The sequence below is a fragment of the Hyperolius riggenbachi genome, unplaced genomic scaffold, assembly GCF_040937935.1.
Source record: "Hyperolius riggenbachi isolate aHypRig1 unplaced genomic scaffold, aHypRig1.pri scaffold_309, whole genome shotgun sequence".
NCBI classification, from domain to species: Eukaryota; Metazoa; Chordata; class Amphibia; order Anura; family Hyperoliidae; genus Hyperolius; species Hyperolius riggenbachi.
In genome coordinates, this window is record NW_027152520.1 from 33,459 (window position 1) to 53,264 (window position 19,806).

General features: G+C 37.3%; 1 protein-coding gene across 1 annotated transcript in view; it reads left to right on the forward strand.

Annotated features, from left to right (window-relative positions):
* The window catches only part of LOC137543891 (mucin-22-like), a gene marked incomplete at both ends in the record, with an annotated part of 80,744 nt that overhangs the window by 27,319 nt on the left and 33,619 nt on the right, over window positions 1–19,806 (forward strand). The window contains 19 exons of the mRNA XM_068264962.1: window positions 1,775–1,879; window positions 2,675–2,779; window positions 3,273–3,377; window positions 4,170–4,274; window positions 5,071–5,175; window positions 5,669–5,773; window positions 7,651–7,755; window positions 8,550–8,654; window positions 9,148–9,252; window positions 11,117–11,221; window positions 12,017–12,121; window positions 12,615–12,719; window positions 13,511–13,615; window positions 14,411–14,515; window positions 15,008–15,112; window positions 16,990–17,094; window positions 17,889–17,993; window positions 18,487–18,591; window positions 19,390–19,494. Of these exons, the coding sequence (XP_068121063.1) occupies window positions 1,775–1,879; window positions 2,675–2,779; window positions 3,273–3,377; window positions 4,170–4,274; window positions 5,071–5,175; window positions 5,669–5,773; window positions 7,651–7,755; window positions 8,550–8,654; window positions 9,148–9,252; window positions 11,117–11,221; window positions 12,017–12,121; window positions 12,615–12,719; window positions 13,511–13,615; window positions 14,411–14,515; window positions 15,008–15,112; window positions 16,990–17,094; window positions 17,889–17,993; window positions 18,487–18,591; window positions 19,390–19,494 (1,995 nt within the window). The remainder of the gene's footprint in view (window positions 1–1,774; window positions 1,880–2,674; window positions 2,780–3,272; window positions 3,378–4,169; window positions 4,275–5,070; window positions 5,176–5,668; window positions 5,774–7,650; window positions 7,756–8,549; window positions 8,655–9,147; window positions 9,253–11,116; window positions 11,222–12,016; window positions 12,122–12,614; window positions 12,720–13,510; window positions 13,616–14,410; window positions 14,516–15,007; window positions 15,113–16,989; window positions 17,095–17,888; window positions 17,994–18,486; window positions 18,592–19,389; window positions 19,495–19,806) is intronic.

Consider the following 19,806-nt stretch of genomic DNA (forward strand, 5'->3'; position numbering starts at 1 on the left):
ATAAGATTCAGACCCTCTTCACAGTGGTCAGTGGTGTTGCAGAATAATTCTCCACGTCAACTCACTGCCTATACAATTCTATGGGCCTGTTCACAGTAACAGAATGCGTAATTCTAATTCGCTGCAGCAGTCTTTGTGTTTAAGTCTATGGCCGGTCTCCATTGCAGTTCACAGTCATTACAATGTGTGTGTAATTCAACTGACCACTGTCAACATATCCTCAAAGTAACAATGAATTAGATCCTGGCATAGTAAAATGAGTCAACAACAACAACAACAACAAATAACATTTGTAAAGCGCTTTTCTCCCGTGGGACTCAAAGCGCATAAGCATGGCTCCGACCATCGTGGTACAGGGGAAGAATTTTATAAATCTGGAAATGCCAGGCTAAACAGGTGGCTTTTCAGTCTGGATTTGAATAGCTCCAGGGATGGTGCTGTCTTTACTGGGTGTGGTAGGGAGTTCCAAAGAGTAGGGGCAGCATGACAGAAGGCTCTGTCTCCAGATTTTTTGAGGTGCACTCTGGGAGTGACCAAGTTTATAGAACTTGCTGATCTGAGGTTGTGAGAGGTGTGGTGCAGCTTCAGCAAGTCCTTCATGTATCCAGGGCCCAGATTGTGCAGGGATTTGAATGTCAGCAGTCCAATCTTGAAGAGTATTCTCCATTCTACTGGTAGCCAGTGCAGTGAGCGAAGGATCGGTGTAATGTGACAGTGGCGAGGCTGGTTTGTTAGCAATCTGGCAGCAGCATTCTGCACTAATTGCAGGCGACGCAGGTCTTTTTTGGGGAGGCCAGCATAAAGGGCATTGCAGTAGTCCAGCCGTGATGTGATGAAGGCGTGGACTAGGGTTTGAAGATCCTCTGGGGGAATCAGATGTTTAATCTTTGCAATGTTCTTCAGATGAAAGAAGGAAGATTTAACTACAGATGAAATTTGGTTTCTGAAACTCAATTCCCCATCGATTAGTACGCCAAGGCTACGCACAAGGTTGGAGCTGTTTATGTCTGAATTCCCAATCCTGATTGGTGTTGCTTTAGGATAGAGCTGTTTTGATGGCGAGCACTGGCTTTGGACAAACAGGACCTCAGTTTTGTCAGCATTCAGTTTCAACCAGTTATCATTCATCCATGCCTGAAGCTCAGCTAAGCAAGAGTTTATTTTTGGGGTAGGGTCTGTTCCACCAGGTTTGAAGGACAGGTATAGCTGTGTGTCATCGGCGTAGCAGTGGTACGTCAGGCCATGTCGTTGGATAAGTGTACCGAGTGGCAACATGTAGATTGCAAACAGCAGAGGGGATAGGATTGATCCTTGTGGCACTCCGAATTGTAGAGGTGCAGGTTTGGAGTCATTGGGTTATTCAGTATAGAATCCAGTTAGAGGTACCTCCAGTGTAAAAAGTAGTGAAGAAAGAATTGTTTTTATTTCATTGAGCAGAGGCTTTCATATACCCTAATTATAAAAAACATGTTATTTAAATACATGGGGAATATACTGTATGCTGAATTTGGTAGAAGAGCTAAAATTGCAAAATGTGGCCATGGAGATTAAAGTCAAATGTGTACATTTTTTAGTCTTTTTAGTAAAATATATTAATTGTAAAAATATATGAATGAATAAAAAATAAGGTTGTTTTTTGTTTTGAAAAAAAAATCAATGATGCAGTTTAAAAAAATAAATCTTATAAGTTCCTGCAAAAGAGAGTGAAATTAAAGTAAATGGCTCTAAATCGTTTTCTCAGTAACTTAATCACGTTTTACCTCTTTATTGTCAGGATCAACCAGTTCTACGTCTGAGAGCACCCCTTTCTCTGACTGTCCTGGTGAAGATTGTACCTCTGCCAGCACTGAAGCCCCAACAACCACAGAAGCTACCACAGGTAGAGCGTTCTTATCACATTTGGATGCCATCTTAAGAAACATATCCAGTCCTTTGTTTCCATATGTTTAAAAGTGAAAGACATTATCTTGTGCCAAAGCATTATAAGATTCAGACCCTCTTCACAGTGGTCAGTGGCATTGCAGAATCATTCTCCATGTCAACTTACCGCCTATACAATTCTATAGGCCTGTTCACAGTAACGGAACGTGTTATTCTAATTCGCAGCTGCAGGCTTTGTATTTAAGTCTATGGCCGGTCACCATTGCAGTTCACAGTCATTACAACGTGTGTAATTCAACTGACCACTGTCAACATATCCTTAAGGTAAAAATGATTTAGATCCTGGCATAGAAAAAATAGTCATAGGGTTATTCAGTATAGAATCCACTTAGATGTCCCTCCAATGTAGAAAGTAGTGAAGGAAATAAATCTTTTTATTTTATTGAGCAGAGGCTTTCCACACCCTAATGATAAAAATATATTATTTAAATACATGTCAGATATTCTTTATGCTAAAAGTGGTAGAAGAGCTAAAATTGCAAAATGTGGCCATGGAGATTAAAGTCAAATGTGTACATTTCCAGTCTTTTTAGTAAAATATATGAATTTTAAAAATTAACAAATGAATAAGAAAAAAAAAATGTTTTTTTTCCGATACAGAAAAACAATCAAGGATTCAGTTTAAAAAAAATAAAACCTCTTATAAGTTCCTGCAAAAAAGAGGGAAATTGAAGTGAGTGGCTCTAAAATGTTTTCTCAGCAACCTAATCACATTTTACCTCTTTATTGTCAGGATCAACCAGTTCTACGTCTGAGAGCACCCCTTTCTCTAACTGCCCTGGTGAAGATTGTACATCTGTCAGCACAGAAGCCCCAAGAACCACAGAAGCTACCACAGGTAGAGTGTTCTTATTATGTATGAAAGCCATCTCAAGAAACATATTCAGTTATTCGTATCTGGATAGACAATATGAAGAAAGAAATTTGTATTCAAATGGTTTTTAAAATTTCTTGAAGAAATTGAATATACATCTATCATATTTTAGTTCGTTTTTTTAAATTATTTTGATAAATTGGAAAAATCTATCCAATTTTTCTGATTGAAAAAACAAACATTAAGTCATGTATGGCCACCTTAACTTGTAAGAGGTGTCAAGGAATTAATATAGAAAACGATCTATGCTTTGACCACAACAACCGAGCTATGGATTACAAGCTATATTACATTAGAAGAGAAATGTTTAATGTGAGAGCATGGAAAGTGAAAATGCTTTGGAGGAAAAGTCATCTTATATGTTTATTCCTCAGTATATAATGACATTTATTTGAGGTGTGTAGCTCTAAAAAAATTTCTCAGCAACCTAATCACATTTTACCTCTTTTATTGTCAGTATCAACCAGTTCTACATCTGAGAGCACCCCTTTCTCTAATTGTCCTGGTGAAGACTGTACATCTGTCAGCACTGATGCCCCAAGAACCACAGAAGCTACCACAGGTAGAGTGTTCTTATTATGTATGGAAGCCATCTCAAGAAACATATCCAGTCCTCTGTCTACATATGTTTGAAAGTGACAGACATTATCTTGTGGCAAAGCATTATAAGATTCAGACCCTCTTCACAGTGGTCAGTGGTGTTGCAGAATAATTCTCCATGTCAACTCACTGCCTATACAATTCTATGGGCCTGTTCACAGTAACAGAATGCGTTATTCTAATTCGCTGCAGCAGGCTTTGTATTTAAGTCTATGGCCGGTCTCCATTGCAGTTCACAGTCATTACAATGTGTGTAATTCAACTGACCACTGTCAACATATCCTCAAAGTAACAATGAATTAGATCCTGGCATAGTAAAATGAGTCATAGGGTTATTCAGTATAGAATCCAGTTAGAGGTACTTCCAGCATAAAAAGTAGTGAAGAAAGAATTTTTTTTATTTCATTGAGCAGAGGCTTTCATATACCCTAATTATAAAAAAATATGTTATTTAAATACATGGGGAATATACTGTATGCTGAATTTGGTAGAAGAGCTAAAATTGCAAAATGTGGCCATGGAGATTAAAGTCAAATGTGTACATGTTTTAGTCTTTTTAGAAAAATATATTAATTGTAAAAATATATGAATGAATAAAAAATAAGGTTGTTTTTTGTTTTGAAAAAAAAAAAATCAATGATGCAGTTTAAAAAAATAAATCTTATAAGTTCCTGCAAAAGAGAGTGAAATTAAAGTGAGTGGCTCTAAATCATTTTCTCAGTAACTGAATCACGTTTTACCTCTTTATTGTCAGGATCAACCAGTTCTACGTCTGAGAGCACCCCTTTCTCTGACTGTCCTGGTGAAGATTGTACCTCTGCCAACACTGAAGCCCCAACAACCACAGAAGCTACCACAGGTAGAGCGTTCTTATCACATTTGGATGCCATCTTAAGAAACATATCCAGTCCTTTGTTTCCATATGTTTAAAAGTGAAAGACATTATCTTGTGCCAAAGCATTATAAGATTCAGACCCTCTTCACAGTGGTCAGTGGCATTGCAGAATCATTCTCCATGTCAACTTACCGCCTATACAATTCTATAGGCCTGTTCACAGTAACGGAACGTGTTATTCTAATTCGCAGCTGCAGGCTTTGTATTTAAGTCTATGGCCAGTTTTCATTGCAGTTCACAGTCATTACAACGTGTGTAATTCAACTGACCACTGTCAACATATCCTTAAGGTAAACATGATTTAGATCCTGGCATAGAAAAAATAGTCATAGGGTTATTCAGTATAGAATCCAGTTAGAGGTCCCTCCAATGTAGAAAGTAGTGAAGGAAATAAATCTTTTTATTTTATTGAGCAGAGGCTTTCCACACCCTAATGATAAAAATATATTATTTAAATACATGTCGGATATTCTTTATGCTAAAAGTGGTAGAAGAGCTAAAATTGCAAAATGTGGCCATGGAGATTAAAGTCAAATGTGTACATTTCCAGTCTTTTTAGTAAAATATATGAATTTTAAAAATTAACAAATGAATAAAAAAAAACAATGTTTTTTTTCCGATACAGAAAAACAATCAAGGATTCAGTTTAAAAAAAAATAAAAACTCTTATAAGTTCCTGCAAAAAAAGAGGGAAATTGAAGTGAGTGGCTCTAAAATGTTTTCTCAGCAACCTAATCACATTTTACCTCTTTATTGTCAGGATCAACCAGTTCTACGTCTGAGAGCACCCCTTTCTCTAACTGCCCTGGTGAAGATTGTACATCTGTCAGCACAGAAGCCCCAAGAACCACAGAAGCTACCACAGGTAGAGTGTTCTTATTATGTATGAAAGCCATCTCAAGAAACATATTCAGTTATTCGTATCTGGATAGACAATATGAAGAAAGAAATTTGTATTCAAATGGTTTTTAAAATTTCTTGAAGAAATTGAATATACATCTATCATATTTTGGTTCGTTTTTTTAAATTATTTTGATAAATTGGAAAAATCTACCCAATTTTTCTGATTAAAAAAACAAACATTAAGTCATGTATGGCCACCTTAACTTGTAAGAGGTGTCAAGGAATTAATATAGAAAACGATCTATGCTTTGACCACAACAACCGAGCTATGGATTACAAGCTATATTACATTAGAAGAGAAATGTTTAATGTGAGAGCATGGAAAGTGAAAATGCTTTGGAGGAAAAGTCATCTTATATGTTTATTCCTCAGTATATAATGACATTTATTTGAGGTGTGTAGCTCTAAAAAAATTTCTCAGCAACCTAATCACATTTTACCTCTTTTATTGTCAGTATCAACCAGTTCTACATCTGAGAGCACCCCTTTCTCTGACTGTCCTGGTGAAGACTGTACATCTGTCAGCACTGATGCCCCAAGAACCACAGAAGCTACCACAGGTAGAGTGTTCTTATTATGTATGGAAGCCATATCAAGAAACATATCCAGTCCTCTGTCTACATATGTTTGAAAGTGACAGACATTATCTTGTGGCAAAGCATTATAAGATTCAGACCCTCTTCACAGTGGTCAGTGGTGTTGCAGAATAATTCTCCACGTCAACTCACTGCCTATACAATTCTATGGGCCTGTTCACAGTAACAGAATGCGTAATTCTAATTCGCTGCAGCAGTCTTTGTGTTTAAGTCTATGGCCGGTCTCCATTGCAGTTCACAGTCATTACAATGTGTGTGTAATTCAACTGACCACTGTCAACATATCCTCAAAGTAACAATGAATTAGATCCTGGCATAGTAAAATGAGTCAACAACAACAACAACAACAAATAACATTTGTAAAGTGCTTTTCTCCCGTGGGACTCAAAGCGCATAAGCATGGCTCCGACCATCGTGGTACAGGGGAAGAATTTTATAAATCTGGAAATGCCAGGCTAAACAGGTGGCTTTTCAGTCTGGATTTGAATAGCTCCAGGGATGGTGCTGTCTTTACTGGGTGTGGTAGGGAGTTCCAAAGAGTAGGGGCAGCATGACAGAAGGCTCTGTCTCCAGATTTTTTGAGGTGCACTCTGGGAGTGACCAAGTTTATAGAACTTGCTGATCTGAGGTTGTGAGAGGTGTGGTGCAGCTTCAGCAAGTCCTTCATGTATCCAGGGCCCAGATTGTGCAGGGATTTGAATGTCAGCAGTCCAACCTTGAAGAGTATTCTCCATTCTACTGGTAGCCAGTGCAGTGAGCGAAGGATCGGTGTAATGTGACAGTGGCGAGGCTGGTTTGTTAGCAATCTGGCAGCAGCATTCTGCACTAATTGCAGGCGACGCAGGTCTTTTTTGGGGAGGCCAGCATAAAGGGCATTGCAGTAGTCCAGCCGTGATGTGATGAAGGCGTGGACTAGGGTTTGAAGATCCTCTGGGGGAATCAGATGTTTAATCTTTGCAATGTTCTTCAGATGAAAGAAGGAAGATTTAACTACAGATGAAATTTGGTTTCTGAAACTCAATTCCCCATCGATTAGTACGCCAAGGCTACGCACAAGGTTGGAGCTGTTTATGTCTGAATTCCCAATCCTGATTGGTGTTGCTTTAGGATAGAGCTGTTTTGATGGCGAGCACTGGCTTTGGACAAACAGGACCTCAGTTTTGTCAGCATTCAGTTTCAACCAGTTATCATTCATCCATGCCTGAAGCTCAGCTAAGCAAGAGTTTATTTTTGGGGTAGGGTCTGTTCCACCAGGTTTGAAGGACAGGTATAGCTGTGTGTCATCGGCGTAGCAGTGGTACGTCAGGCCATGTCGTTGGATAAGTGTACCGAGTGGCAACATGTAGATTGCAAACAGCAGAGGGGATAGGATTGATCCTTGTGGCACTCCGAATTGTAGAGGTGCAGGTTTGGAGTCATTGGGTTATTCAGTATAGAATCCAGTTAGAGGTACCTCCAGTGTAAAAAGTAGTGAAGAAAGAATTGTTTTTATTTCATTGAGCAGAGGCTTTCATATACCCTAATTATAAAAAACATGTTATTTAAATACATGGGGAATATACTGTATGCTGAATTTGGTAGAAGAGCTAAAATTGCAAAATGTGGCCATGGAGATTAAAGTCAAATGTGTACATTTTTTAGTCTTTTTAGTAAAATATATTAATTGTAAAAATATATGAATGAATAAAAAATAAGGTTGTTTTTTGTTTTGAAAAAAAAATCAATGATGCAGTTTAAAAAAATAAATCTTATAAGTTCCTGCAAAAGAGAGTGAAATTAAAGTGAGTGGCTCTAAATCGTTTTCTCAGTAACTTAATCACGTTTTACCTCTTTATTGTCAGGATCAACCAGTTCTACGTCTGAGAGCACCCCTTTCTCTGACTGTCCTGGTGAAGATTGTACCTCTGCCAGCACTGAAGCCCCAACAACCACAGAAGCTACCACAGGTAGAGCGTTCTTATCACATTTGGATGCCATCTTAAGAAACATATCCAGTCCTTTGTTTCCATATGTTTAAAAGTGAAAGACATTATCTTGTGCCAAAGCATTATAAGATTCAGACCCTCTTCACAGTGGTCAGTGGCATTGCAGAATCATTCTCCATGTCAACTTACCGCCTATACAATTCTATAGGCCTGTTCACAGTAACGGAACGTGTTATTCTAATTCGCAGCTGCAGGCTTTGTATTTAAGTCTATGGCCGGTCACCATTGCAGTTCACAGTCATTACAACGTGTGTAATTCAACTGACCACTGTCAACATATCCTTAAGGTAAAAATGATTTAGATCCTGGCATAGAAAAAATAGTCATAGGGTTATTCAGTATAGAATCCACTTAGATGTCCCTCCAATGTAGAAAGTAGTGAAGGAAATAAATCTTTTTATTTTATTGAGCAGAGGCTTTCCACACCCTAATGATAAAAATATATTATTTAAATACATGTCAGATATTCTTTATGCTAAAAGTGGTAGAAGAGCTAAAATTGCAAAATGTGGCCATGGAGATTAAAGTCAAATGTGTACATTTCCAGTCTTTTTAGTAAAATATATGAATTTTAAAAATTAACAAATGAATAAGAAAAAAAAATGTTTTTTTTCCGATACAGAAAAACAATCAAGGATTCAGTTTAAAAAAAATAAAACCTCTTATAAGTTCCTGCAAAAAAGAGGGAAATTGAAGTGAGTGGCTCTAAAATGTTTTCTCAGCAACCTAATCACATTTTACCTCTTTATTGTCAGGATCAACCAGTTCTACATCTGAGATCACCCCTTTCTCTAACTGCCCTGGTGAAGATTGTACATCTGTCACCACAGAAGCCCCAAGAACCACAGAAGCTACCACAGGTAGAGTGTTCTTATTATGTATGAAAGCCATCTCAAGAAACATATTCAGTTATTCGTATCTGGATAGACAATATGAAGAAAGAAATTTGTATTCAAATGGTTTTTAAAATTTCTTGAAGAAATTGAATATACATCTATCATATTTTGGTTCGTTTTTTTAAATTATTTTGATAAATTGGAAAAATCTATCCAATTTTTCTGATTGAAAAAACAAACATTAAGTCATGTATGGCCACCTTAACTTGTAAGAGGTGTCAAGGAATTAATATAGAAAACGATCTATGCTTTGACCACAACAACCGAGCTATGGATTACAAGCTATATTACATTAGAAGAGAAATGTTTAATGTGAGAGCATGGAAAGTGAAAATGCTTTGGAGGAAAAGTCATCTTATATGTTTATTCCTCAGTATATAATGACATTTATTTGAGGTGTGTAGCTCTAAAAAAATTTCTCAGCAACCTAATCACATTTTACCTCTTTTATTGTCAGTATCAACCAGTTCTACATCTGAGAGCACCCCTTTCTCTGACTGTCCTGGTGAAGACTGTACATCTGTCAGCACTGATGCCCCAAGAACCACAGAAGCTACCACAGGTAGAGTGTTCTTATTATGTATGGAAGCCATATCAAGAAACATATCCAGTCCTCTGTCTACATATGTTTGAAAGTGACAGACATTATCTTGTGGCAAAGCATTATAAGATTCAGACCCTCTTCACAGTGGTCAGTGGTGTTGCAGAATAATTCTCCACGTCAACTCACTGCCTATACAATTCTATGGGCCTGTTCACAGTAACAGAATGCGTAATTCTAATTCGCTGCAGCAGTCTTTGTGTTTAAGTCTATGGCCGGTCTCCATTGCAGTTCACAGTCATTACAATGTGTGTGTAATTCAACTGACCACTGTCAACATATCCTCAAAGTAACAATGAATTAGATCCTGGCATAGTAAAATGAGTCAACAACAACAACAACAACAAATAACATTTGTAAAGCGCTTTTCTCCCGTGGGACTCAAAGCGCATAAGCATGGCTCCGACCATCGTGGTACAGGGGAAGAATTTTATAAATCTGGAAATGCCAGGCTAAACAGGTGGCTTTTCAGTCTGGATTTGAATAGCTCCAGGGATGGTGCTGTCTTTACTGGGTGTGGTAGGGAGTTCCAAAGAGTAGGGGCAGCATGACAGAAGGCTCTGTCTCCAGATTTTTTGAGGTGCACTCTGGGAGTGACCAAGTTTATAGAACTTGCTGATCTGAGGTTGTGAGAGGTGTGGTGCAGCTTCAGCAAGTCCTTCATGTATCCAGGGCCCAGATTGTGCAGGGATTTGAATGTCAGCAGTCCAATCTTGAAGAGTATTCTCCATTCTACTGGTAGCCAGTGCAGTGAGCGAAGGATCGGTGTAATGTGACAGTGGCGAGGCTGGTTTGTTAGCATTCTGCACTAATTGCAGGCGACGCAGGTCTTTTTTGGGGAGGCCAGCATAAAGGGCATTGCAGTAGTCCAGCCGTGATGTGATGAAGGCGTGGACTAGGGTTTGAAGATCCTCTGGGGGAATCAGATGTTTAATCTTTGCAATGTTCTTCAGATGAAAGAAGGAAGATTTAACTACAGATGAAATTTGGTTTCTGAAACTCAATTCCCCATCGATTAGTACGCCAAGGCTACGCACAAGGTTGGAGCTGTTTATGTCTGAATTCCCAATCCTGATTGGTGTTGCTTTAGGATAGAGCTGTTTTGATGGCGAGCACTGGCTTTGGACAAACAGGACCTCAGTTTTGTCAGCATTCAGTTTCAACCAGTTATCATTCATCCATGCCTGAAGCTCAGCTAAGCAAGAGTTTATTTTTGGGGTAGGGTCTGTTCCACCAGGTTTGAAGGACAGGTATAGCTGTGTGTCATCGGCGTAGCAGTGGTACGTCAGGCCATGTCGTTGGATAAGTGTACCGAGTGGCAACATGTAGATTGCAAACAGCAGAGGGGATAGGATTGATCCTTGTGGCACTCCGAATTGTAGAGGTGCAGGTTTGGAGTCATTGGGTTATTCAGTATAGAATCCAGTTAGAGGTACCTCCAGTGTAAAAAGTAGTGAAGAAAGAATTGTTTTTATTTCATTGAGCAGAGGCTTTCATATACCCTAATTATAAAAAACATGTTATTTAAATACATGGGGAATATACTGTATGCTGAATTTGGTAGAAGAGCTAAAATTGCAAAATGTGGCCATGGAGATTAAAGTCAAATGTGTACATTTTTTAGTCTTTTTAGTAAAATATATTAATTGTAAAAATATATGAATGAATAAAAAATAAGGTTGTTTTTTGTTTCGAAAAAAAAAATCAATGATGCAGTTTAAAAAAATAAATCTTATAAGTTCCTGCAAAAGAGAGTAAAATTAAAGTGAGTGGCTCTAAATCGTTTTCTCAGTAACTTAATCACGTTTTACCTCTTTATTGTCAGGATCAACCAGTTCTACGTCTGAGAGCACCCCTTTCTCTGACTGTCCTGGTGAAGATTGTACCTCTGCCAGCACTGAAGCCCCAACTACCACAGAAGCTACCACAGGTAGAGCGTTCTTATCACATTTGGATGCCATCTTAAGAAACATATCCAGTCCTTTGTTTCCATATGTTTAAAAGTGAAAGACATTACCTTGTGCCAAAGCATTATAAGATTCAGACCCTCTTCACAGTGGTCAGTGGCATTGCAGAATCATTCTCCATGTCAACTTACCGCCTATACAATTCTATAGGCCTGTTCACAGTAACGGAACGTGTTATTCTAATTCGCAGCTGCAGGCTTTGTATTTAAGTCTATGGCCGGTCACCATTGCAGTTCACAGTCATTACAACGTGTGTAATTCAACTGACCACTGTCAACATATCCTTAAGGTAAAAATGATTTAGATCCTGGCATAGAAAAAATAGTCATAGGGTTATTCAGTATAGAATCCAGTTAGATGTCCCTCCAATGTAGAAAGTAGTGAAGGAAATAAATCTTTTTATTTTATTGAGCAGAGGCTTTCCACACCCTAATGATAAAAATATATTATTTAAATACATGTCAGATATTCTTTATGCTAAAAGTGGTAGAAGAGCTAAAATTGCAAAATGTGGCCATGGAGATTAAAGTCAAATGTGTACATTTCCAGTCTTTTTAGTAAAATATATGAATTTTAAAAATTAACAAATGAATAAGAAAAAAAAAATGTTTTTTTTCCGATACAGAAAAACAATCAAGGATTCAGTTTAAAAAAAATAAAACCTCTTATAAGTTCCTGCAAAAAAGAGGGAAATTGAAGTGAGTGGCTCTAAAATGTTTTCTCAGCAACCTAATCACATTTTACCTCTTTATTGTCAGGATCAACCAGTTCTACGTCTGAGAGCACCCCTTTCTCTAACTGCCCTGGTGAAGATTGTACATCTGTCAGCACAGAAGCCCCAAGAACCACAGAAGCTACCACAGGTAGAGTGTTCTTATTATGTATGAAAGCCATCTCAAGAAACATATTCAGTTATTCGTATCTGGATAGACAATATGAAGAAAGAAATTTGTATTCAAATGGTTTTTAAAATTTCTTGAAGAAATTGAATATACATCTATCATATTTTGGTTCGTTTTTTTAAATTATTTTGATAAATTGGAAAAATCTATCCAATTTTTCTGATTGAAAAAACAAACATTAAGTCATGTATGGCCACCTTAACTTGTAAGAGGTGTCAAGGAATTAATATAGAAAACGATCTATGCTTTGACCACAACAACCGAGCTATGGATTACAAGCTATATTACATTAGAAGAGAAATGTTTAATGTGAGAGCATGGAAAGTGAAAATGCTTTGGAGGAAAAGTCATCTTATATGTTTATTCCTCAGTATATAATGACATTTATTTGAGGTGTGTAGCTCTAAAAAAATTTCTCAGCAACCTAATCACATTTTACCTCTTTTATTGTCAGTATCAACCAGTTCTACATCTGAGAGCACCCCTTTCTCTAATTGTCCTGGTGAAGACTGTACATCTGTCAGCACTGATGCCCCAAGAACCACAGAAGCTACCACAGGTAGAGTGTTCTTATTATGTATGGAAGCCATCTCAAGAAACATATCCAGTCCTCTGTCTACATATGTTTGAAAGTGACAGACATTATCTTGTGGCAAAGCATTATAAGATTCAGACCCTCTTCACAGTGGTCAGTGGTGTTGCAGAATAATTCTCCATGTCAACTCACTGCCTATACAATTCTATGGGCCTGTTCACAGTAACAGAATGCGTAATTCTAATTCGCTGCAGCAGGCTTTGTATTTAAGTCTATGGCCGGTCTCCATTGCAGTTCACAGTCATTACAATGTGTGTAATTCAACTGACCACTGTCAACATATCCTCAAAGTAACAATGAATTAGATCCTGGCATAGTAAAATGAGTCATAGGGTTATTCAGTATAGAATCCAGTTAGAGGTACTTCCAGCATAAAAAGTAGTGAAGAAAGAATTTTTTTTATTTCATTGAGCAGAGGCTTTCATATACCCTAATTATAAAAAATATGTTATTTAAATACATGGGGAATATACTGTATGCTGAATTTGGTAGAAGAGCTAAAATTGCAAAATGTGGCCATGGAGATTAAAGTCAAATGTGTACATGTTTTAGTCTTTTTAGAAAAATATATTAATTGTAAAAATATATGAATGAATAAAAAATAAGGTTGTTTTTTGTTTTGAAAAAAAAAAAATCAATGATGCAGTTTAAAAAAATAAATCTTATAAGTTCCTGCAAAAGAGAGTGAAATTAAAGTGAGTGGCTCTAAATCATTTTCTCAGTAACTGAATCACGTTTTACCTCTTTATTGTCAGGATCAACCAGTTCTACGTCTGAGAGCACCCCTTTCTCTGACTGTCCTGGTGAAGATTGTACCTCTGCCAACACTGAAGCCCCAACAACCACAGAAGCTACCACAGGTAGAGCGTTCTTATCACATTTGGATGCCATCTTAAGAAACATATCCAGTCCTTTGTTTCCATATGTTTAAAAGTGAAAGACATTATCTTGTGCCAAAGCTTTATAAGATTCAGACCCTCTTCACAGTGGTCAGTGGCATTGCAGAATCATTCTCCATGTCAACTTACCGCCTATACAATTCTATAGGCCTGTTCACAGTAACGGAACGTGTTATTCTAATTCGCAGCTGCAGGCTTTGTATTTAAGTCTATGGCCAGTCTCCATTGCAGTTCACAGTCATTACAACGTGTGTAATTCAACTGACCACTGTCAACATATCCTTAAGGTAAACATGATTTAGATCCTGGCATAGAAAAAATAGTCATAGGGTTATTCAGTATAGAATCCAGTTAGAGGTCCCTCCAATGTAGAAAGTAGTGAAGGAAATAAATCTTTTTATTTTATTGAGCAGAGGCTTTCCACACCCTAATGATAAAAATATATTATTTAAATACATGTCGGATATTCTTTATGCTAAAAGTGGTAGAAGAGCTAAAATTGCAAAATGTGGCCATGGAGATTAAAGTCAAATGTGTACATTTCCAGTCTTTTTAGTAAAATATATGAATTTTAAAAATTAACAAATGAATAAAAAAAAACAATGTTTTTTTTCCGATACAGAAAAACAATCAAGGATTCAGTTTAAAAAAAATAAAAACTCTTATAAGTTCCTGCAAAAAAAGAGGGAAATTGAAGTGAGTGGCTCTAAAATGTTTTCTCAGCAACCTAATCACATTTTACCTCTTTATTGTCAGGATCAACCAGTTCTACGTCTGAGAGCACCCCTTTCTCTAACTGCCCTGGTGAAGATTGTACATCTGTCAGCACAGAAGCCCCAAGAACCACAGAAGCTACCACAGGTAGAGTGTTCTTATTATGTATGAAAGCCATCTCAAGAAACATATTCAGTTATTCGTATCTGGATAGACAATATGAAGAAAGAAATTTGTATTCAAATGGTTTTTAAAATTTCTTGAAGAAATTGAATATACATCTATCATATTTTGGTTCGTTTTTTTAAATTATTTTGATAAATTGGAAAAATCTATCCAATTTTTCTGATTAAAAAAACAAACATTAAGTCATGTATGGCCACCTTAACTTGTAAGAGGTGTCAAGGAATTAATATAGAAAACGATCTATGCTTTGACCACAACAACCGAGCTATGGATTACAAGCTATATTACATTAGAAGAGAAATGTTTAATGTGAGAGCATGGAAAGTGAAATGCTTTGGAGGAAAAGTCATCTTATATGTTTATTCCTCAGTATATAATGACATTTATTTGAGGTGTGTAGCTCTAAAAAAATTTCTCAGCAACCTAATCACATTTTACCTCTTTTATTGTCAGTATCAACCAGTTCTACATCTGAGAGCACCCCTTTCTCTGACTGTCCTGGTGAAGACTGTACATCTGTCAGCACTGATGCCCCAAGAACCACAGAAGCTACCACAGGTAGAGTATTCTTATTATGTATGGAAGCCATATCAAGAAACATATCCAGTCCTCTGTCTACATATGTTTGAAAGTGACAGACATTATCTTGTGGCAAAGCATTATAAGATTCAGACCCTCTTCACAGTGGTCAGTGGTGTTGCAGAATAATTCTCCACGTCAACTCACTGCCTATACAATTCTATGGGCCTGTTCACAGTAACAGAATGCGTAATTCTAATTCGCTGCAGCAGTCTTTGTGTTTAAGTCTATGGCCGGTCTCCATTGCAGTTCACAGTCATTACAATGTGTGTGTAATTCAACTGACCACTGTCAACATATCCTCAAAGTAACAATGAATTAGATCCTGGCATAGTAAAATGAGTCAACAACAACAACAACAACAAATAACATTTGTAAAGCGCTTTTCTCCCGTGGGACTCAAAGCGCATAAGCATGGCTCCGACCATCGTGGTACAGGGGAAGAATTTTATAAATCTGGAAATGCCAGGCTAAACAGGTGGCTTTTCAGTCTGGATTTGAATAGCTCCAGGGATGGTGCTGTCTTTACTGGGTGTGGTAGGGAGTTCCAAAGAGTAGGGGCAGCATGACAGAAGGCTCTGTCTCCAGATTTTTTGAGGTGCACTCTGGGAGTGACCAAGTTTATAGAACTTGCTGATCTGAGGTTGTGAGAGGTGTGGTGCAGCTTCAGCAAGTCCTTCATGTATCCAGGGCCCAGATTGTGCAGGGATTTGAATGTCAGCAGTCCAATCTTGAAGAGTATTCTCCATTCTACTGGTAGCCAGTGCAGTGAGCGAAGGATCGGTGTAATGTGACAGTGGCGAGGCTGGTTTGTTAGCAATCTGGCAGCAGCATTCTGCACTAATTGCAGGCGACGCAGGTCTTTTTTGGGGAGGCCAGCATAAAGGGCATTGCAGTAGTCCAGCCGTGATGTGATGAAGGCGTGGACTAGGGTTTGAAGATCCTCTGGGGGAATCAGATGTTTAATCTTTGCAATGTTCTTCAGATGAAAGAAGGAAGATTTAACTACAGATGAAATTTGGTTTCTGAAACTCAATTCCCCATCGATTAGTACGCCAAGGCTACGCACAAGGTTGGAGCTGTTTATGTCTGAATTCCCAATCCTGATTGGTGTTGCTTTAGGATAGAGCTGTTTTGATGGCGAGCACTGGCTTTGGACAAACAGGACCTCAGTTTTGTCAGCATTCAGTTTCAACCAGTTATCATTCATCCATGCCTGAAGCTCAGCTAAGCAAGAGTTTATTTTTGGGGTAGGGTCTGTTCCACCAGGTTTGAAGGACAGGTATAGCTGTGTGTCATCGGCGTAGCAGTGGTACGTCAGGCCATGTCGTTGGATAAGTGTACCGAGTGGCAACATGTAGATTGCAAACAGCAGAGGGGATAGGATTGATCCTTGTGGCACTCCGAATTGTAGAGGTGCAGGTTTGGAGTCATTGGGTTATTCAGTATAGAATCCAGTTAGAGGTACCTCCAGTGTAAAAAGTAGTGAAGAAAGAATTGTTTTTATTTCATTGAGCAGAGGCTTTCATATACCCTAATTATAAAAAACATGTTATTTAAATACATGGGGAATATACTGTATGCTGAATTTGGTAGAAGAGCTAAAATTGCAAAATGTGGCCATGGAGATTAAAGTCAAATGTGTACATTTTTTAGTCTTTTTAGTAAAATATATTAATTGTAAAAATATATGAATGAATAAAAAATAAGGTTGTTTTTTGTTTTGAAAAAAAAATCAATGATGCAGTTTAAAAAAATAAATCTTATAAGTTCCTGCAAAAGAGAGTGAAATTAAAGTAAATGGCTCTAAATCGTTTTCTCAGTAACTTAATCACGTTTTACCTCTTTATTGTCAGGATCAACCAGTTCTACGTCTGAGAGCACCCCTTTCTCTGACTGTCCTGGTGAAGATTGTACCTCTGCCAGCACTGAAGCCCCAACAACCACAGAAGCTACCACAGGTAGAGCGTTCTTATCACATTTGGATGCCATCTTAAGAAACATATCCAGTCCTTTGTTTCCATATGTTTAAAAGTGAAAGACATTATCTTGTGCCAAAGCATTATAAGATTCAGACCCTCTTCACAGTGGTCAGTGGCATTGCAGAATCATTCTCCATGTCAACTTACCGCCTATACAATTCTATAGGCCTGTTCACAGTAACGGAACGTGTTATTCTAATTCGCAGCTGCAGGCTTTGTATTTAAGTCTATGGCCGGTCACCATTGCAGTTCACAGTCATTACAACGTGTGTAATTCAACTGACCACTGTCAACATATCCTTAAGGTAAAAATGATTTAGATCCTGGCATAGAAAAAATAGTCATAGGGTTATTCAGTATAGAATCCACTTAGATGTCCCTCCAATGTAGAAAGTAGTGAAGGAAATAAATCTTTTTATTTTATTGAGCAGAGGCTTTCCACACCCTAATGATAAAAATATATTATTTAAATACATGTCAGATATTCTTTATGCTAAAAGTGGTAGAAGAGCTAAAATTGCAAAATGTGGCCATGGAGATTAAAGTCAAATGTGTACATTTCCAGTCTTTTTAGTAAAATATATGAATTTTAAAAATTAACAAATGAATAAGAAAAAAAAAATGTTTTTTTTCCGATACAGAAAAACAATCAAGGATTCAGTTTAAAAAAATAAAACCTCTTATAAGTTCCTGCAAAAAAGAGGGAAATTGAAGTGAGTGGCTCTAAAATGTTTTCTCAGCAACCTAATCACATTTTACCTCTTTATTGTCAGGATCAACCAGTTCTACGTCTGAGAGCACCCCTTTCTCTAACTGCCCTGGTGAAGATTGTACATCTGTCAGCACAGAAGCCCCAAGAACCACAGAAGCTACCACAGGTAGAGTGTTCTTATTATGTATGAAAGCCATCTCAAGAAACATATTCAGTTATTCGTATCTGGATAGACAATATGAAGAAAGAAATTTGTATTCAAATGGTTTTTAAAATTTCTTGAAGAAATTGAATATACATCTATCATATTTTAGTTCGTTTTTTTAAATTATTTTGATAAATTGGAAAAATCTATCCAATTTTTCTGATTGAAAAAACAAACATTAAGTCATGTATGGCCACCTTAACTTGTAAGAGGTGTCAAGGAATTAATATAGAAAACGATCTATGCTTTGACCACAACAACCGAGCTATGGATTACAAGCTATATTACATTAGAAGAGAAATGTTTAATGTGAGAGCATGGAAAGTGAAAATGCTTTGGAGGAAAAGTCATCTTATATGTTTATTCCTCAGTATATAATGACATTTATTTGAGGTGTGTAGCTCTAAAAAAATTTCTCAGCAACCTAATCACATTTTACCTCGTTTATTGTCAGTATCAACCAGTTCTACATCTGAGAGCACCCCTTTCTCTAATTGTCCTGGTGAAGACTGTACATCTGTCAGCACTGATGCCCCAAGAACCACAGAAGCTACCACAGGTAGAGTGTTCTTATTATGTATGGAAGCCATCTCAAGAAACATATCCAGTCCTCTGTCTACATATGTTTGAAAGTGACAGACATTATCTTGTGGCAATGGCAAAGCATTATAAGATTCAGACCCTCTTCACAGTGGTCAGTGGTGTTGCAGAATAATTCTCCATGTCAACTCACTGCCTATACAATTCTATGGGCCTGTTCACAGTAACAGAATGCGTTATTCTAATTCGCTGCAGCAGGCTTTGTATTTAAGTCTATGGCCGGTCTCCATTGCAGTTCACAGTCATTACAATGTGTGTAATTCAACTGACCACTGCCAACATATCCTCAAAGTAACAATGAATTAGATCCTGGCATAGTAAAATGAGTCATAGGGTTATTCAGTATAGAATCCAGTTAGAGGTACTTCCAGCATAAAAAGTAGTGAAGAAAGAATTTTTTTTATTTCATTGAGCAGAGGCTTTCATATACCCTAATTATAAAAAAATATGTTATTTAAATACATGGGGAATATACTGTATGCTGAATTTGGTAGAAGAGCTAAAATTGCAAAATGTGGCCATGGAGATTAAAGTCAAATGTGTACATGTTTTAGTCTTTTTAGAAAAATATATTAATTGTAAAAATATATGAATGAATAAAAAATAAGGTTGTTTTTTGTTTTGAAAAAAAAAAAATCAATGATGCAGTTTAAAAAAATAAATCTTATAAGTTCCTGCAAAAGAGAGTGAAATTAAAGTGAGTGGCTCTAAATCATTTTCTCAGTAACTGAATCACGTTTTACCTCTTTATTGTCAGGATCAACCAGTTCTACGTCTGAGAGCACCCCTTTCTCTGACTGTCCTGGTGAAGATTGTACCTCTGCCAACACTGAAGCCCCAACAACCACAGAAGCTACCACAGGTAGAGCGTTCTTATCACATTTGGATGCCATCTTAAGAAACATATCCAGTCCTTTGTTTCCATATGTTTAAAAGTGAAAGACATTATCTTGTGCCAAAGCATTATAAGATTCAGACCCTCTTCACAGTGGTCAGTGGCATTGCAGAATCATTCTCCATGTCAACTTAACGCCTATACAATTCTATAGGCCTGTTCACAGTAACGGAACGTGTTATTCTAATTCGCAGCTGCAGGCTTTGTATTTAAGTCTATGGCCAGTTTTCATTGCAGTTCACAGTCATTACAACGTGTGTAATTCAACTGACCACTGTC